At 35.6% G+C, this 19,385-nt stretch overlaps 1 protein-coding gene across 2 annotated transcripts in view; it reads right to left on the bottom strand.

Moving 5' to 3' along the window:
• Positions 1 to 1,227: 1,227 nt before the first annotated feature.
• Positions 1,228 to 19,385, bottom strand: part of SIPA1L2 (signal induced proliferation associated 1 like 2) — a gene marked incomplete at both ends in the record, with an annotated part of 84,926 nt that continues 66,768 nt past the window's right edge. The window contains 5 exons of one of the 2 annotated variants that reach the window (XM_084283689.1): positions 1,228 to 1,374; positions 2,239 to 2,320; positions 4,989 to 5,112; positions 6,060 to 6,113; positions 13,068 to 13,199. In XM_084283689.1, the coding sequence (XP_084139815.1) occupies positions 1,228 to 1,374; positions 2,239 to 2,320; positions 4,989 to 5,112; positions 6,060 to 6,113; positions 13,068 to 13,199 (539 nt within the window). The remainder of the gene's footprint in view (positions 1,375 to 2,238; positions 2,321 to 4,988; positions 5,113 to 6,059; positions 6,114 to 13,067; positions 13,200 to 19,385) is intronic. The other variant, XM_084283690.1, reaches the window with a different exon arrangement.

Raw genomic sequence — 19,385 nt, 5'->3', positions numbered from 1 at the left:
TGACAGACTGATTGCTTGGGGGGTTTGGACTGTCTCCAGATTGAGAACCTAGACGGTGAGCTGAACGGAAACCTGAGCTAATGACAATGGTTGTAGATGATACAAGATAAAATAATTTTTCAGGTTTAGATTTTTAACATTTATTAAAAAAGCAGGATGTATGTTCATTTCAAATTAAACAGTTAAAAATGTTAAAGCATACAAACAAATCAATTGTGTACTAGCAGCATCCAATTGTTAGAATTTTCTAGAATTCCTCAGTACAGTCTTGGCAAGCTAAAAATATTACAGCTTGCAACCAACTGACCTCAACATAGTGCAGATAAAACAAACTTTATAAAATCAACAATTTAAGGTTAAATAAGCTTAAATAAAGGTGTTAAATACAAGACACTTGATCAAAGCTTCTGTACAAAGATAAACAAATTTGGCATTGTACAATTGATTGGCTGGCTCACACCATACATGATTCCAATAGTTAAGCAATATAACTGTTTAGCTGAACATCAACTATACAAAAGTAACTGAAGTTGGGAGTGGGCTAACCCCAGTGAGCCATTTACAAGGCATGTGAATCTTTAGAAAATCAGAACACTGTTTATATTCAGGCACCATTTGTTCCTGCAAATAAATAATCTCTAATGTATCTGCATCCAAACTAGTGTTAAACACATCAGTGCTAACATTTTATAAACACAGCTTTTTGACTATTCACTATACCTCCATTCTTATTGCTATGACAATGTGGACCGTGGAAATAAAACTACTGTACATACAAAAAAATAGAGCACCTTTTAAACATTAAAGTATATGTCTGGTTATTCTTTTTATCTTACAATACTGAAGCCCAAGCTAATGTAAATTGCTTTAACATCTTCACCAGCGCACCTGAAATGAAGGAACTAAAACCCCAAATATTCCTCTTCAGGCAAGCCCTAGCCAGCGCATCTTCTAAAAATGTCTAAAATGACACTAAGAATTTTTTTTTTTTTTTACATTCATCTTCACACAAACAAATATCTGCTATTCTCTGCTTTCTTCATATGAATTTAAAGACAGATTACCACAGTTCTCCCTTTTTCAAATGAATAAAGCTGGATAGAGAATGTAGCAGAAACACCTAAAATGGATTGTGAACACAGTGAAATTATTATCCCGCTAATCAAAAAAATACAGCTGTTACGTTACAGCTGTTACAAGTAAGTATTTTCGAAGGGGGTCCAGCCATTAGGATTTTTTGTCTATCGTATTGAAAAACCATTCTGTAAATTTCCTCAGTTGAGCAGCTGCTGTTTGAGACTCCTCTTGAAGTCTCATGTTATCTTGTCTCAGATGCTGTACCTCTGCTTGGAGAACTGCTTTGTCCTGTTTTTCCTGGTTAATAAAGATACAAATTGCAAAAGGTGAGTAGTCATGATAGAGCAGTTATTTTTGTTGATATTATTTCTCTTCAAGTCATACAAGTTATATATTGAGCTCCCTAATCCGTTCTGACAACTAACTCTAAGCTGATTCCCAAAATATGCTCCAAGTACCTCATTCATTCTGGGGTATATTGTTTTGAAACTAATGCAATCTAAAAAGAAAACTAGATGCTACTTCAATACAAACAATCTAGTAATTCATTCGATTTAACAAAAAAAATCAAGGACTAAAAGGATGAGAAGACTTCAACTATTACAGATAATATGTGAGAGTCCAGGAAGAAAGAAAATTATCTACTTTCAAAATCTTCCCTATAATGACTATTTTCTGAATAAAAGCAAGTCTCATTTCTACCAGTCCTGGTACTGTTTCCAGTTCAGGAATTAGACAGCAAATGAGACAAATCAACTCACTGTTACATGATCAAGACACCACAAGGCAACAAGGATGACAAATCTAGAGCGTTAACTGCTCAGAAACAGAACCTGCATGCATATCCCTATCCTTTCTCAAATCCAAGGTAACATAAAATGGAGATAAAGTACCTTATTTATTTTGGGTTGTGACTACAGGTAGGACAATTTCTTCTGGAGTAGTCAATGACCTGTAAACAAGTCAGCCTTATAGCAACTTGTTTATGTAACCACTCCCACAGGACTTTCTGCACTTCAGTGTTCTGATCAACCACAAGGAACTACCATTCATTATGATACCTATTTTAACTGATGTACTTTTTTCAAACCTTTAATGAACTCTGCATAAAAATCTAGCTATTAAAACTACAAAGTAATAATACCATTAATGATCTCTTACCTTTCTCAGGTCGGTTTGTAGTTGCCGGAGGATCACTTCCAGCTGGTTAACTTTTCCAGTCAGAGTAGTTGGAGCATGCTCCCTATAAAGTAAACCAGAACCTTCACTCCAAGTTACTTAAAAACAATTTTCTCCTCCATTTTCTCCCCCATCTTTTGCAGAATAAGACTTTTAGGCATAACAGAGAAAACAAAGTAGTTTAGGAATAGTTTGGGAATTAAAGATAAAAATAGCAACAGCGGAAAACTATTACCAGAACATAAACCTATTTCTTTAATATCTGAAATATGACACAACCTCATGTGCAAACCTAGAAGAAATTAAAATAATTAAGAAGGAATGTTTTAGGTATTATTTGCACATACCTTCACAGTGCAAGTTAAACTTGCTGCTAAATGGTGTGCTGAGCACATTTGTTAACAAGCTGCTTTCAGATAAGGACTGTACTAATCTGAAGCAAGCTGCAGCAGCAATTATTGTAAACCAAAAGAGCTGTTAGAATTCTTTTGTCTGGTCTGCAGTTGTGTCATTTCCAGTAAAAGATAAACCTACAGCTTTACAGAGACAAATATTTTGCTTAAAGGTCAAAACATATGAAATATTGCCACAGGTTAATCAAATGCATGAGTGAAGGAAAATATTGAGAATAGCTTCTGTTTCCTGTATGACAACAAGCACTGTGGGAGACAGTTTCTCATACGTTATAGATGAAATTAGCCGTAACGTGAATTAGTTTGTCTAAAAGAGAGAAGCTGAAGAGAGAGTAGCTTTATATACAGAGCTGAATCAGCTGTTTCATGCAAGTGCAAAAATCAGACAGATTTTCCCATGCTTGAAGTGGAACATCTTTTTTAAAAGTCTTTTAAACCCTATTGATCACTTGGCTGGTGAAAAATGTGGACTTAGAAGTCGTTGAAATAAATGCATTTAACCATGTAAGTTAATTTGTGTAAAATTGCTTCAAATTATAACATGATAGCCTAACAAGCAAGAAGACTAAAAGCTTTCTTTTCCCTCCATTTCCTGTTCTTCCACTCCTGCAGTTGAAGAGCAAAACTAATCAAAGATGTTTTTCTTTTAAGGTGTGCTAATTGACAGACTCTGCTTCTCAATCCCCCTGTTTTTAAAATAAGTATACTCCCCACAGCAGAGAAGACAGGGATAAAAAAAAAAAAAGATGATAATCTAATCCTCTCCCAGATCACTGGGTATGAAGAAGTTGGGAAGTTTCCCACAGTCCTCCTTTACGGGTTCTCTTAATTCATTTCTCTCTGTGTAGATGAAAAACTATGGATTTGCAAGTAGCATTTTTTCCCTGAGCATGAACAACTGCAAAAGGTAAATTCCAAGGTCTGAAATGTTTGCTGCAGATAAGGATGTTATATACTACAGAGCTGAGCTCCTGTCATCAGTTCTATCCAGATGAAGAAAAAGAAACTATTATTGTATAGGAGAAATACAGTGAAAAATTTGGCTTTCAGGTGCATCAACCTACACTCTGCTCTATTCTCATGAGAGCGCTCTATCTGGCTATACTACAAATTTCCTAGATGGAACTGGTCTGAGGTTGGTTCCAAGAAACAATACTTTTCAAAAGTAATGTCAAAGCATGATCAGTCTGCTATCAAATAACAATGAAACATGCATACAATTTGACATCATGCTTTTTGAAATAAAGTAGTTGGAGCCATTTACATAGTTTCTAGAGAAAGTTTCCTGTTATGGTCAAATAAATAGCAAAAATACTTTTGGAAAGACAAAGTTGCTGCTCATACAAGCAAAGTAGTATTCATTACACACAGATTGCTTTGGTAGACTGAGACTCAAAGACGAACTGGACTCTTTGTCCAGTAGCTTCATTATCTAAATTAGGACCGCAAAATTGGTAGGATTTCAGTTATTTATGGCACCTATTATGCAGGACAGTGTCACTGAGTGGATTTTTGATGTTAAAAAGCTTGTCAATTCCCTACAGGTAGTATCTGTTAGCTGAATAGGAGTAAAGTTTTATTAACTTCCATAAACCAGTAGATGGACCAAGACAGTTCCATCCAATGTCTTATTTTCTTCCTCAGGTCTTGTAAGTACAACGTGCTAATTTCTGAACAGTTTCAACCAAATTCTAAACTTCTTATAGCTGAAGATCATGTGATAAACTGTATCACTACATTCTGAAAAGGTAGTATTCATCCCTAACATATCAATATCAAATGTAACATTAGAATAATTTCAGCATTCCAGAACACTGATATGAACAAGATTCTCTCCTACCCATTCTCCTTATACAGAGGACAGAAAAATGGGAAGTTTTTTTTTTTTTTAAATGAAGTAGTACATTTAATTTTAAAACCTGCACATTTTCAGAGCAGTGGTACTCTGCTTTCTATACTCTTCTGATTTCTTTCTTTATGTTAACATGTTGACTCTCTCCTCTCTTTTCTCCACTTTTTGGCTGCCCAAATTATCCATTTCATCCAGTTTTGTCTTTACACTTCCTTCTATATGCCCTCCCTTTGACAGCATTTAAGTTAGGGAAAAGGACATGCATCGCTTTGTTTGTTGTTCTGGGGAGTGTGTGTTATATTCCAACAGTAATGGGAACCTCTGTCCTACATATATTTTTCCTGCCACAAGAACGAAGAGGGAGAAAGAACTCTGACCACCACATAACATGCAACATTAGGAGAAAATCAGTGTTGTTTTGTTGTTGTTATTGTTGTGTCAAGAAACATGCTTTAATTTTGACATACCCAGTAGCCTCGAGGAAATCTTTTCCATCTGTGGGACTCTCATCCAAAGGTAATTCTTGTGGTCCTTCCAAGCCCTGAGCTTGCTGCATATCATCCAAGGTACAAAAAGATGCTACTCTCTGATCTGTAAAAAAAGATAAAAAAAAGTAACATAAGGATATGTTTAAAGCAAGACATATGTATAAAATAAAAGGCTGTATTACAGCCAGTATCCTGGTTCAGTTCGACAACGGGATGTAGGTTTCTACATCACAGCTTCGAAGATAATCAGCAGATGTAAAGTATATTCCAAGTAGTTGGCTTCCCCACATCTGCATCCAAAGGCAACCTCAAAGCAATTTTTTTGTCTCATATTTGTTTGGACCAGTTAAGGCTGATATGAATAGTAAATTGGTCTTGATGAAATCCACAGAAAACAGCTTGAGAACTCAGGGCCACAACCAATGACAATAAATCATTGAAAAGGTTTGCATTTTCCATGGACTTAAAGCCCTCAGATTCCTCAGAAATCTGCACTGTTCATTTTGTACCATTTTGTACTGTTTACTGTAGTCTCAAGCATTTGCAGAACCTATTGGCCATCTGCATACTTAAAAAGCAACTAATTCATATTAGTTTTTAATCAATTTAAGTTTTTGTTATATATATATTACCAAGGCGCACTATTACCTACATTGGATTCTTCTAGAGAGTAATCTAACAAGCATATAAATAATTACCTATGGATATACAGTGTGGTTGCCAAAATACATCAGTCACCACATAATAGAATTATGCCATGCAGATCATCATTGCACAGAATGGGAGTAAATGATGCATTCATTAGGATTTAATTTGTCTTCTAGAAAAACATCCATATTCCGTGGAGATCAATTTAACTTATTTCTGTCAAACAAAATCCATGTCTGTAGGTTTGTATAAATTCAGGTGACAACATGCCTGCCTTGCCCTTTGTCCCCTTGCTCTACCACCCCACAGACCCAAAGCTTGCATTGTCATGCAAACGTGCAAACATAGGAAATATTAAAGAAAGTTTACAAAAGGTAAAAGTCATCAATCCCAGATCATCACCTAGAAACGGCGTGTGATGACAGAACGGCCCAAGTTCTTCATCTGAGTCAAAACCTGGAATAAGATTTAGAATGTTCCTATAAACAAGACAGTCCATCTCCACTAAAGTAGCTGTGACCCTTATGTAAAGTTCACATGATGAATACTCCCAGGGCAACTCATGCTGGCTCTCACCACCAGCCTTACAAAAACATTTTTACACAACACCAACATTAGAATAAAGCATGAGATGGCACACCCAGTATCTCTAATAATAATACCCAGTATTGTGACACAAAGCGTGACAATTTGGCATAACACACAAAGAGACAATCCTCCAAACCCTAAGCACCTAAACAGCAAATACAGGCCAGACCATTATAACTAGGAAGAAAAATTTGTTTTAATACTTGTACTAAATGAAAAAAGGAAGCCAGCAGAAAACCATTCGAAGGCATTTCTAACTGAATGTTTTTTTTTTAAAGGAACAGCAAAGAGTAACAGTTCATTTTATTATATAAGGAAGAAAAACTGGATGCGATCTTTTACCCAATTTTAAAGACCACAGATCATTTCCTCCAATTTTATCTTTTTTTCTGACTAGGATTTGGCAAATATGAACACAACTTTTTCATGTGTTGACAATAAAGTAAGAATATAATTTTAAACACGATCAATTTGAAACACTTTAAGGGGTATAGATTTAATTAGTATAGATAAACTAAGTTCCCAACTTGAACAAAGTATGTAGGCTAGAAACAAGGCTTTGAAAGCTATCAGCCTGACAACAGCATGGGTCGTAAGTTTGAAGTACATGTCAAATAATCAATTTCACTTCTATAGTCTCCACATTTTCATTATCTCTTGACAGAAGAAAAAGTCAGCAACAAATGTTATGTTGCTATTTTTTCTATGGGCACAACTAACGTGATATGTGACATTGCATCCCACAGGCAATTCTACTGTAACATAAAAGCATGCATTTTCCTTCCACTGTGGAGTAAGCCTAATTGAAGAGAATGGCCACTTGTCTGGCGTATTTTGTCAGCTGAGAATACATTTTGGCAGTTTACTCAGGAAAATATCTTTCTCCTGATGGATAAAAGCAGGTATAAAAATAGATGCATGCAGCTGTTAATGAAACCACATGAGGAAAGTTTAAAACCCATTATTTAAAAATATCTTTATATTACCTCAATATACAACAAAATACAAAAACATGGGTGCAATGAAACATAATGTGTAGATTGACTTTTTCTTCTTTGTATATTCCATAAAGAATTTCAATTGTAGGTCATTAAAAATAGTAACTCTTAGAATAGGAAATTAATTATTAAAACTTTTTAATTTACATAATATATTTTTCAAAAATTGATATCTTTATAAAACCTGAAACCATATTACATTCTTTAGGTGAGGAACAAGTCACTACATGGCCATTAGAAAACAGAAGTCCCCAAACATACAGCATACTCTGTAAATTCCTGTGTTGCTCTTCAAAGAACAGCTAATCAATTTTCAAAAGCCTGGTTAGCGTCAAAATCATTCTCTGAACAAGTTTGTGACCAAAACTTTTGCAACAACTCGTACATCAACAAGATCCTTGAGTAACAAATATTTTGCCTTTGAATACTGTTCAAGTACTTTTAAAGATATTTTTATTTTTAATAACTATCATCTCACTGATCTCCACACAAGTATTCATGCTTAGCAATAGTTTCAGAAGTTCACTATTTAAATCAGAAACGCTTTTAAAGCTGAACTGTGGTCAAAATCGAACTTGTGCTTCAAAGAGCAAAATCTTCCAACTGATTCCATTTTCATATGTTCTTAACAGGATTGGCTTGACTCTATCCACAAAAATGAAATCAAAAGCTACTTTTTGCTGACAGTTAATTTTTTGATAGAATAATCAGGTGTATTTCCGACTATGATACTGTAGATATAAGTTCTGCTTCCTCCAAATTATGAGGACACCTCCTATTCAAGTGGTATGTGTATGCTAAAATCTCAGAGCTCTAATTTCATCTGGGACATTCTTACCAAACCACACAAAGCATGCATAAAAAACCATTTGATAAAATGATTCTAAAATAGTCTCAAAATGAGGCTGAGAGAGTTGAGGCTGTTCAGCCTGGAGAAGAGAAGGCTCTGGTGGAGACCTTGTATCAGCAGCCTTCCAGTAACTAAAGGGGGCCTACAGGAAAGATGGGGAAATAATCTATCAGGGAGTATAGTGATAGGACAAGTCTTTCTGTCTTTAAACTGAAGGAGGGGAGATTTAGTTTAAATGTTAGCAGGAATCTCTTCGTTCAGGGGCTGGTGAGGACCTGAAACAGGCAGCCCAGAGAAGCTGTGGATGCCCCATCCCTGGAAATGTTCAAGGCCAGGCTGGATGGGGCTTTGGGCAACCTGGCCTGGTGGGAGGTGTCCCTGCCCATGGCAGGGGGTTGGAACTGGGTAATCCTTACAGTCCCTTCCAACCCAAACCATTCTGTGATTCTATCATTCCACAAAATGTACTGGTGTTTGTACAAAAGCTTAAGCAAGTATTGATTTAGCAAGACTAAAGATGAGGCAACAGCTGCAACTGACTTTCAGGTAATAGAATTGTACAGCTGTAGCCACTCAGAATTTCAGTCTAGATTTTTATGGTTTCAGCCCACTAACAAAGGCCAGAAAAGAACTCCAGGCATCTTCATGTACTGCAAAGCACAAAAGGCTGAAATAAGTATAGTGCATGAAGCATCCCTTTCACTACTAAAGCTAAGGTTACCCACATACATTGACATATGCATGGAAGCAAAACAGAGCTACACAAGCATGCATTAGAAATTACCAAACGTTAAATGAGTATTTTATTTATCTAACAATTTAAAATATAATTATTATTAAAATAATTCTCTCTTGTTGAATGCTTCACTTCTTTCTCGTTATATTCTGTGTAGCATTACTCTCATTAAGCTATAAAGATTTTTAAATGGAAATATTAAAATAATATTAATTATAGTAGCACAGATGTTTCTGCAAAGATAAACTGGCATTAAGAAACATTACACTCTGATTGGCGTGGCTAGCAGATGCTCATAAAAATAACCTGGAAAATAATCAGAAAGTGAAACCACCTATTTCAATGAACTAAATTAGAGATATCAGAGGGACTTTCTTAGGTTGTTAATTCCCCTAATATGATTTAAAAAACACTATTCTTTGTAAAGCAGAATACAATCAGCTTAAAGTAACAAAAATAGTAAAAAAGATCTATTCATCATAATAATTTTTATGTTTGGGTCAACCCTTTTCTATAACGACATTAACAGAAGTAGACATCTAGGAAGATTTCACTTTTTGTTCCACAAGTTCTTTAAAAGATCCCAAATTAGCCATCAGCAAGCATCATTAGGCCAAAATTAGCCATCAGCAACACAATGAAAACCTGTCCTTCTTTTCTAACTTGTGGATCTACCTGAAGGATAATACAAAAACAGAATTGGAAAACAAAACAAACAACATATTCTCTCCTTTTTCTTTATTCTTTTCTGAGATTGTTTTTCTTATTCATCTTTCAAATTTATTCTGTAAATCCCCATAACTTTATCTTTACTCAGTTCAAAAAGTTGCTTTATTTCTGTTTCTTTCTCCTATTCTCACTTCAATTGCCCTCCCTAAACCCTATTTTTTCTCTTCTGATACACAGTCACAGTTCTATTTTTTTTGGTTTGCTTGAGGGATAGATACAAAGATATTACCACAATGAACTTCCAGCATGTCAACTGCTCCCCTGACTCTCTGCAGCTACTACCAAAATAAAATACAGGAATGGAAGTAGCCTATCCATGTATGAAAGAAATTGAAGGATACCCCTTGCAACTGACCGCAGGAATTCTGAAAATCATCTCTGGATAAATACCAGAATCAAATCTACGCCCTGCAATGGAAGGCAGTGCAAACACATACAATAATGTTGCACTGAACTCTAGCTTATAGATATTGACCCTCAGCAGAAACAGCTCAACCAAAACCTCTCACAGATGCAGCTTCTGGAGCTTGGGGAGTTAACCACTGCACAACTCTTCATTGCACTTTGGAGACCTGTCCACACAACAGTGGATTTTCAAGAAGAGTTTGAAGGAAGCATTCTGCTTCCCACGAAAGTTCTTGCCAAGCAAAGCATTAAAAATGAAATCCTCACAAAGTAAAAAAAAGCATTATCATCACTCTGTCAATTAAAAACAGTTATGACTGCCTCATACACTGTCCCTCAAATACTTACTCCAGCCTTGCAGAACACAGTTTAGAAACTGCTGTTCTACATAAGATCAAGATGTCAGTAGGATAAAGGCTAATATTAATTATAATACTAATTAATAAACAAACTCCTCAGCTGTTCAGGTGGGGGAGGGGGGTAAGAGAGTTAAGCTAAAATGAGAGCCCTTTCTCATTACATCCATGAATAAATTCTGAGCACAGTTGATGGTAGCAAAAATGTTGCTACTGTATTTTATTCTTCATTCAACTAACTCCAACAAACAGCTCGAAAGGCTATCTACGCTATTAACAAGAATATAACAGCATTTAAAGACAGACAAATGAAGGATTGCAAGACCCATGTGGATTTTGAACTGATCAAAATGTGCAGGTTATCAATATACAGTGTACAGAAATTGAAGGGAAAAAAACTCTGACCTTGGAATCAGTTTGGTAATACTAATGAAATAATATTAATAAAAGACCTTGTACAAAGAAAAAAATAAACTGAAGTCTATGTTCTAGAAAAGAATATGACTTAAATATCAGCTTGATGAAGCCAAACTAGAGATTAGTTTTAACATTAAAAACAAATGCTACCCATTTTTGATCCTTTTTACTGTATTTTTTTTGAAACTGACTTATATAAAATGTGATCCCATTTATCAAAATAATTTTATATTAATCAGTTTATGATTTTTAGAATCATCTACTCTCTATTTTTCACATTGACAGAATGCAGAACAGTAGTTCCAAGCGATTTTTATATACTAAGTTGAGGCAACTCCTCATTTATCACCATTAAAATACATAAGGGAAAAGGATCTGCCAATTCATATCCAACCCACTCCCTCCCAGTGAATTTTTAATGATATCCCTATCAGTTATTCTTTTCTAAATGACTTTCAAATTGCAAGACATCAGATAGAGAAAGTTGAGCAAGGGCTTAAAAATTCTACTCCTAGGTTGCAGTACTATGAATCTAGTCAAAGCATTTTAAAAATCATCTAACATACACGTGGGTGTCTCTACTGCAGAGTTCTAAACAGAAAAGAATTATGTTTCTTCATACAAAACTATTATTTACTGCTCAGGTTCTTCTAAAAATTTAAAGAAAAAAGCAATAAAAAGTTTCCATCTTGCAACTCAGACCATCATTTCTTCAGCTTTATCTACATACAGTTGTATATTTAAAATATGTATATAAAAAAGATGTTTGCAACTAAAACCCAACAATATCCCCACCTCCCTATAACAAAGCACTGTGGATAGCTATGTTGTTTTACTGTTCTCTCTTAAATGAACACTCACATAACTCTTACCTAAATGACAATATTTTCAGAATATTAAATGCTAAAAGCAATGAAAATCAAAGTTTTCAATTAAATCTCAATATAGAGGAGCATAATTGATACAGAATGACCTTTTAGATAGCTGAACTCAATTACTGTTAGCATTTAAAAATATTCTTCATGTACAAAGTTAGAAAATTTGTCGTTTACTTATCCAAATCTATTTTCAGTTGTTAAGATATCAATAACAAGTGCCAGGATGTTGCCTGAGAAATCAAACATACAAATGCATGGCACCACTTGTTAGACTTTCAGTCTTACAGTACAGCTTCCTGCCAGCTACAACAGACATATGTAAGTAGTACTGAGCAGTAATGAATACAGATAAAATTAATCACATTAAGAAACAATACAGTACTTTTGATTGCTAATCATCACTGTTGGTCTGTTTTTTGTTGTTTGTTTTGTTTTTTTAAAATTTTAATAATGACATTTACATTAGTATAGTAAGTACTCCTCAAGAGCTTTTGATCAAATTGAAATTTAATCACTTCAGACTCAGGGAAGGAATCAGTACCAGAAATATTATTACCATGGTTACCTTTTAGATGAAAAAACAGAACACCTCATCACTAACTTAATAACCTGTTCTCATCAAGTTGAGACCTGTACCTTATATTATATATGATGATTGCAGTAATTTCATCCTTATTCAGATACCTCTGACTTCTCATATATTCACTAGTGAGAGTAATAGCAGATAACAAATGTTGCAGACTTTAGGACAGACCCATGACCTAACCAAAACACTCCTCAGAAATGAAACAACACAAACACACAACTTCATAGATAGTTTCAAACAAGCAACTACTTATCTGTGTTTATACATTACATGTAGGTCTAGCTGCCAGAGAGGTGAATGAGGTTTTTACTTAGTTAAACTGGTCTTATAATTAAATAGTGCAGACCTGGTTTATATCCTGCACCTCAAATTCTGCTACTGGAAGGTACAGCATATATTTTTGCTGTTTTACAAGGGCTTATTGTGAAAACTGAGGACAGCAACATCATTTGGACTGCACATACAAAGTTTATAGAGACAACACAATAAACCCAGATAAGTTGTTACTCCCAGTCTCTTTTTAAGTATCTAACTTCTGTGCTTTGAATCTCTCATTCGAAGCATCTGATTTTTTCAACTGAATGCAGAGACGACTTTGGCCCCTAAGTCACTGAATTGTATCTAGGATAGATACTGAGAGTATCATGAACACCCCCAAATTTTTCAGTGACAATCTACAGCGCTGAGAAGTAATACATCCAAAAGAACAAAAGGGCTTCAGAGGCAAACATTGGATATTTGTATTTCAAAATGTGGCTATGCAATATATATATTATGTTGTGTTTTGTTTTTTTTTTTTTCTTAAAAAATAATAAAAAAGAAAGTTTGCGTAGCGAACAGTGATCTTTATTCAGCTTTTCCTGTTACCTTCAAACGCTCGTGCAGCATCTACCAGGTGGGACCAGTCTAGCCCTGTGGCAGTGTCTGGCAGGGGCATCAGGCCAGGATCATTGAATTTGGCTTTATCAGATAAGGACCCATCTGAGAACCAGAATTCATCTAAACAATAAACACAATAATTAGTCTTCCTATAATAATGACGTACAGTTAATTTTGAAGCTATTATAAAGAACTGTAAAAAGAATGTATAAGCAAGGAGTGCTCATCTTCACTTTTCTTTTTATCGTTTCCTGTTCAATATTCAGTATGGGTGAAACTACTGTTAAACTCAAGCAGAATAAGATGGGGAGGGTTTCTACAGTTTTTTGTGACGCTTCGCATTTGATGAGTTCTTTGCATTTTGATGTGAATGCTGTGTGACTAGGCAGCATCCATATTAAAGAATACCATACTAAACCTGAACACTGAGCAGAAAAGTAGCTAGATGTGGTCATATTTTAGAGAAGGCTCTGAACCAACATGAGATATTTATATGCAGAGTTGTATTCTGAAACTTTAATATTACATTTCCAGAAGTAATTTCAAATATATTAGCTACTTTTCTTTACATGCATTTCTAAGTTCTAGCCTATATCCAAAACTCACTTTCACATTGAAAATACTACCCTATTAACTTAATATTTTGTGTATCTTAGAATGCAAGACTTGCATGCTGATCTCTAAGCTTCAGAGCAAGCTGTAACATGTTGTATACTGTACGTAGTGTATACATTTAAGTTAATACACGATCTATGAAGTTAGTTCAAACACAGCTTTCAGTTACGCCATCTTTTTAGAAAGATACCATTAGCATACATCATAGTAGAGATGATGATTTTCATAATCTTTAGTTTAACATTTCCATATCTTTCTACAGCAATCTTCACTTTGATCAATGTAAACATTAAAATGAGTATTGCTGAATAAGCATACGGATGTTCTTAAAATTGCATAAAACCCAATAGATTATTTTAAACTAAAGTTCATCTTAACCATAAAGCTAGTGATGCAAATATCATCCTTTTATTAAATATTATCTATAGTCAAAACCAAAAAATTTTTGCTTTTATGATGTGTCTACTTGTATTAAATAAGGAGGTCAAAACAGCATTTTTCTTGAATATTTTGTAAGTACAGGATTTGTTTCTTCCTTCCATTTCTTTACTACTGATTAAGACTATAGTATTTACTAGCAATGTTTTTTGCCAGTACAATACCACACACAAAAATCAATGAAGGGAAAAATGCATGCAAACAAACACTCAAGTGGAAGATACATTATAGTGTAATAAAGTGGCATGTTGTCATTGTCCTGATACCAATGATAAAAAACACCAAAGTCTATTTGAATTAAATATTTTTGACCTAAAAATCCCAAAACAGTAACCTATTATAGAATGTTCTATTGCACAGAGCAATGATTAGAGTTTATCATATTCTTTGCAAAAAAACAACAACTGTGTATGGAGAGTGGTTTGTTTTTAAATCAGGAACACAGAAGTGAAGATTTGCAATCCTCTATCAAAAACATTAGGAGTCCTGCAAATAAATAATGTGTACAAGGTAGAAATCCTATTTACAGTGGAATTTATCTTGTTCTACAACTTACATTGAAGTATTGTTACATTATAATTGGAAATGATTTGACAAACCTCTACAGAAATGTACTTCTCAATACCCATTCTTAGCATGCCAAAGTGGATGTTATATGAAATGGAAAATGCAATGGATAAATGTACTACTCATACATCTGTACAAATATTTTATTTTCAGTTTCTTATAAACACACATCAAAACTTATCTAAGGTTACCTTGGGGTGAAAGTACTTTGGCAACCCAACAGCAGAACAGTCTCTGAACTTTTGTGTATGACCTGGGAATTATAAGAACCCTACTTATGGTAGTACAAGTGTTTTATATATCCCTGTTGTGGAAAATATGCAGAATGCTGTATTTGAAAGCTATAAAGCCAGCTTTTGGTTCCAGACCAGCAGGCAGGCCCTAAGGGACAGCCCTTGCTTTTGTGTGATCAGCCTACAGAAGCTGACTGTGAAACCTGTCAGGAAGATGCCTGTTCCCAATACATTCTGCTGGCTTTCCAAATTAAAGAGTAGGAGTGATATATTCACCAGCAGTCATCCTTCATTATGCATTGTCTTTGTGAGAACCTCAGTTCACCTTAGGGTAGATCCTATTCAGTCCTGCTTAAGCCCTGACAGAGCAACTGAACTGCAGAAAGCCTGCTGGAGTAGGAGATCTGAATATTGATATCTCTGGAAACTCAGGCACTCATGCTGATGGCTGAAATTATAAGTGGAATAACTGAACAGGCATCAGTGTGCCACCACAGAATAATTAATTTCCAAGATGTGGATTATGGGTTCTTGGGTAATGGGGGGGGGGGGGGGGGGGGGAGGAGAGGAAGGGGAAAGAAAAGAGGGAAAGAGTGAAAAGCAGAAAAAGCTCTAATAATGTAGGCCTCTTTGTGCTTTTGAATTTCAGAGAACATTGTTTATATTTCAGGAACACTCTGGCTGAGGTTAAATATTTCTATAGTACTGCATTTGCATTTTTTCCCTGCGCCTCTTTACCTTGATGTTGCCTCCACTTTTTCTTTGTATGACTGCCACATCAGCAAACCTGCAGGCTACCTGTTGTCTTCCTTTTGATTTGTGCAAAGACGACTAGTTATGCTTAACATGCATTCCTCTCCATACCCAGGAATGCATACCTAATCTCATAGGTCACTATCTTCATTGCCCCCAAGTTTGGTTTTGAAGTAATACAGACTTATCCCTTTATTTCCCCTGACAAAACAATACAAGTGTTATTGTTCAGTTTTAAAGCCTATTTTATTTCCTGTGCTCCCCTGTAGTACAAAATCATTGATCTTGTGATTTTCTGGTCCTTTCACTTATGCCACTTTCTTCCTGTACTTAGGAATTTTCTTTATTTTTATTGTTGCTACATAAAAGTATAAAGCATCTTTAAAAGTCTTTATTTTCACCAAAATTATATAGTAAACTCAGTTTCCAATAGAGATCTTAAATTGACTGTCATCAGTCCCACATTCCTCTGTACTCAAAGCATAACTAGTAATACAGAAAGATGACAATTATCCTGCTTCATTTGGAACTGCTATACATACATGGAGATCATAGACCATGGAAAAGTATCTGCTATGTACTCCTCACTTACTGTCCTCATAAACTAGACATGTCATTTAATAAGCACACTATACTCTAAAGATCCTGCAACTGAAGGCACAAATAAAGTCGTATTTGGATGTAAATCCCAGTGTCTGCTTCCTACTCCTCCTTCCTGCACTCAGCGACTATATGCTCCTTCTAAACAACAGCATATTCCTGTCAAACCTTTCCCCTTTTCAGTACTACCTACAGTTGTGCAGTGTCTCCTTACAAAGATGTCAGCCTGCTAACAGACTTTCCCATGGAACTATGTTTACGCTACTGTTAGAATGGCGGTAATTAGTTTTCCTTTCCCTTTTGCTAAAAATATTATGTTCTGGTACAGTGGACTATTCATTGTATGAGAGCCTGTAGCAGATAGCACATACTCCTTTGGTTATATGAATTACTTCATCAACATTCATTACTTGCTTACTGAAAAACTGATTTCCAAATTGTTCAAGTTGTCTATGACCAATACACTGTGACGCTCTTCCATTTTGATACTATTGCTCAGGGATTACAGAGCCCTGGGAGCAGCAGTAAAGGACTCGGGAGCACAGGTAGTTTTTTCATGAGCCCTGCCGGTCAAAGGCAAGGGGATTGACAGGACCTATCGAATCTGGCAAATCAACAGATGGTTGCAGGACTGGTGCCACTGCCAGGGATTCAGTTACTCAGACCACAGGACTCACTTTGAGAAACTTGGTCTGCTAGGGGCTGATAGGGTCCACCTGTCAGACAAAAGGGAAGAACATTGGTCATAGGCTTGCCAGGCTCGTGAAGAGGGCTTTAAACTAGATTTTCCAGGAGAGGGGAACCTCAATCCATCCCCCTCCTCTCAGTTTGATGCTAATGTCAGTGATAGATGTCCAGAGCCTGGAAAAGGGTCATGGGTCAGCAGGAGAGCACCTGAAGAGTAGTACGAAGGAATTCCATCCCACCTTCATCAAGGGCACAGCTTAAACATCTCTATGCTAGTGCATGTAAGCATGGGGAATAAACAAGAGGAATCAGAGATGTACACACACCTGCGGGGATGTGACCTCATTGACATTACAGAAACATGGTGGGACGGCTCCCGTAACAGGAGTGTTGGAATGCAAGGACCCTCATCATCGAAAGTATCCTGCACCTTGCTCCTTTCCTCACAGCACAGCAATGTCATGCCAGTGTATTGCTTCAGGCTTTTTACTTTCCCTATTCTTTCATTATTTCGTATTTGGAGCAGACCACGGTGCTCACAAGCTCAGTCAGACTGCCTCCATATGTCTTCCTGGGTTTCTCTGACATGTTTGTACACTAGTTCTGTATGAGTGGTTTTCATTCTTTCCCTGCTAATTCAGCTGCCATGAATTAGCAAGATGGGGATAGATTCGTACCTGCAACTGTGCACAGTATGCTAGAATCACTCAACATGAACAGCATTGTCTTAGGGAATATTCAGTGTCCCTAAGGTTCTCAGCTACACAAGCTCTGCTTTCTTGTTTAAGTTAAATATCTATCTATCTATACATTTATATATGAAATGAAATAAATCTTCCTACAGTTGTATACCATGTGCAATCCAAAGTACTCAATTGTCTGGGTTTGCATTTCAGGCTTTATTGAAAGCAACTTTTTTTTTTTTTCAGTTCACTTCCTCCAGTGATAAAATAATTAAAAAAAATCCCATAGCTTCATTTTCTCATCTCCTTCCCACAATGAACACCACACAGGTTAAGTTCCTGTTTCCATATTTGCACGGTCATTTTGTCTGTTAATTCTGATTTCCTAGTGATCTGAAACTCTTCAGGATGCCTATTATGCTTTGTTTTTGATGTTGCTTTGCTTACCTATTAATCACACTCTTCCTTGCTAGAGGGTCTCAAGAGACTTGGTGCTGCCACAATTTTTCATGTAATACATGCTGCATAATTCTATGCAAGAATATCTAAAAATGAATTCTGGCCAAAACCACACTATTTCTACTGATTTCTGGAAATACTAAATATTGGTAAAATTAAAATGTTTTAAGATTACAAATGGATGTATTTTACAAAAGATAGTAGCACCACAGCTAGGAATTCTGATATCTGAAACTACGACCTCAAACTAAAAGTATAAATGGAAAAGAAACCTCTCACATCACCACTGGAATAGAATTAAGGACCTGATATGTGCTCACTACCAAAGTCCTTCCTAACAAGAGCAAAAATTAGTTTCTTATATAGAAATAATGACTAAACATTACTTTGAAAATAATAGTGAGCAAGTCATGATTTGTTTGTCTTAAGGTGGTGATTACAAATAACCAATTATATCTTCCTTGAGACAGTCATTATAAAAGATCCTCTATCACTGGCATTGAAAGGCACTTTTGTAGTACAAAACCAGAGGAAGAAAATAGAAACTGTGTATGAAAATAGCACGAACTACCTTGGCTTACAACAATCAGCTTCATTTTGACTGACAGGATACTAGGTTCACGTTTTTTTCCTGCAATGCGTATAAATATCTTTCTGCTTCTAAGCAGCAAGAATGGAAAATAAGATGTGTAAGAGTGAGCTAACACACAAAAACTAAAATTTCACTGCTGGAGGAGCAGTATACAGCTCAGGTGTAAACCATTAATTGCCTTGTGTCAACCTTCAGAATAAAAGCATGCTGAAGGTTTGATTGCTTTGCAGACTAACCTTTATATCAAATAGCTCTAAAAACACAGGCCTAATGTGATATAAGAAGAAAAAAAGACCATCAGGAAGCCATGTGTATATAGATTCTTAACAGACTACAAAATTGACTGAATTAGTCTCAAATGAAAGAAAATTGATCTTCAGTAAAAGCAAAGATCTTTTCAAATTGAACTCATGCTTAAATGTTTCAGTCACCCTGACAGAAGAAGAAAATTTTAAATTTTGGCAAAAGGTACATCAAGCATGCAATCCCAGCTGAAGCAGGAATTTAGCACTTGTTTATGATACCACTTTAAAATGAACCAATGCACAGTACATGAACTTCAATATCAGACCCAAAGCCACTAGAAGTAGGAATGAGTTTTTTTTTCATAGTAAACTTATTTCTGAAAGTTAGCAAGTGACTGCTAGTGCCTGAAAGACATGATGAATGACAGAGAGGT

This window comes from Netta rufina (assembly GCF_964035555.1).
Source record: "Netta rufina genome assembly, chromosome: 3".
Lineage (NCBI taxonomy): Eukaryota > Metazoa > Chordata > Aves > Anseriformes > Anatidae > Netta > Netta rufina.
The sequence above is the reverse complement of the archived record's forward strand: the minus strand, read 5'-3'. Positions and strand labels throughout refer to the sequence as shown.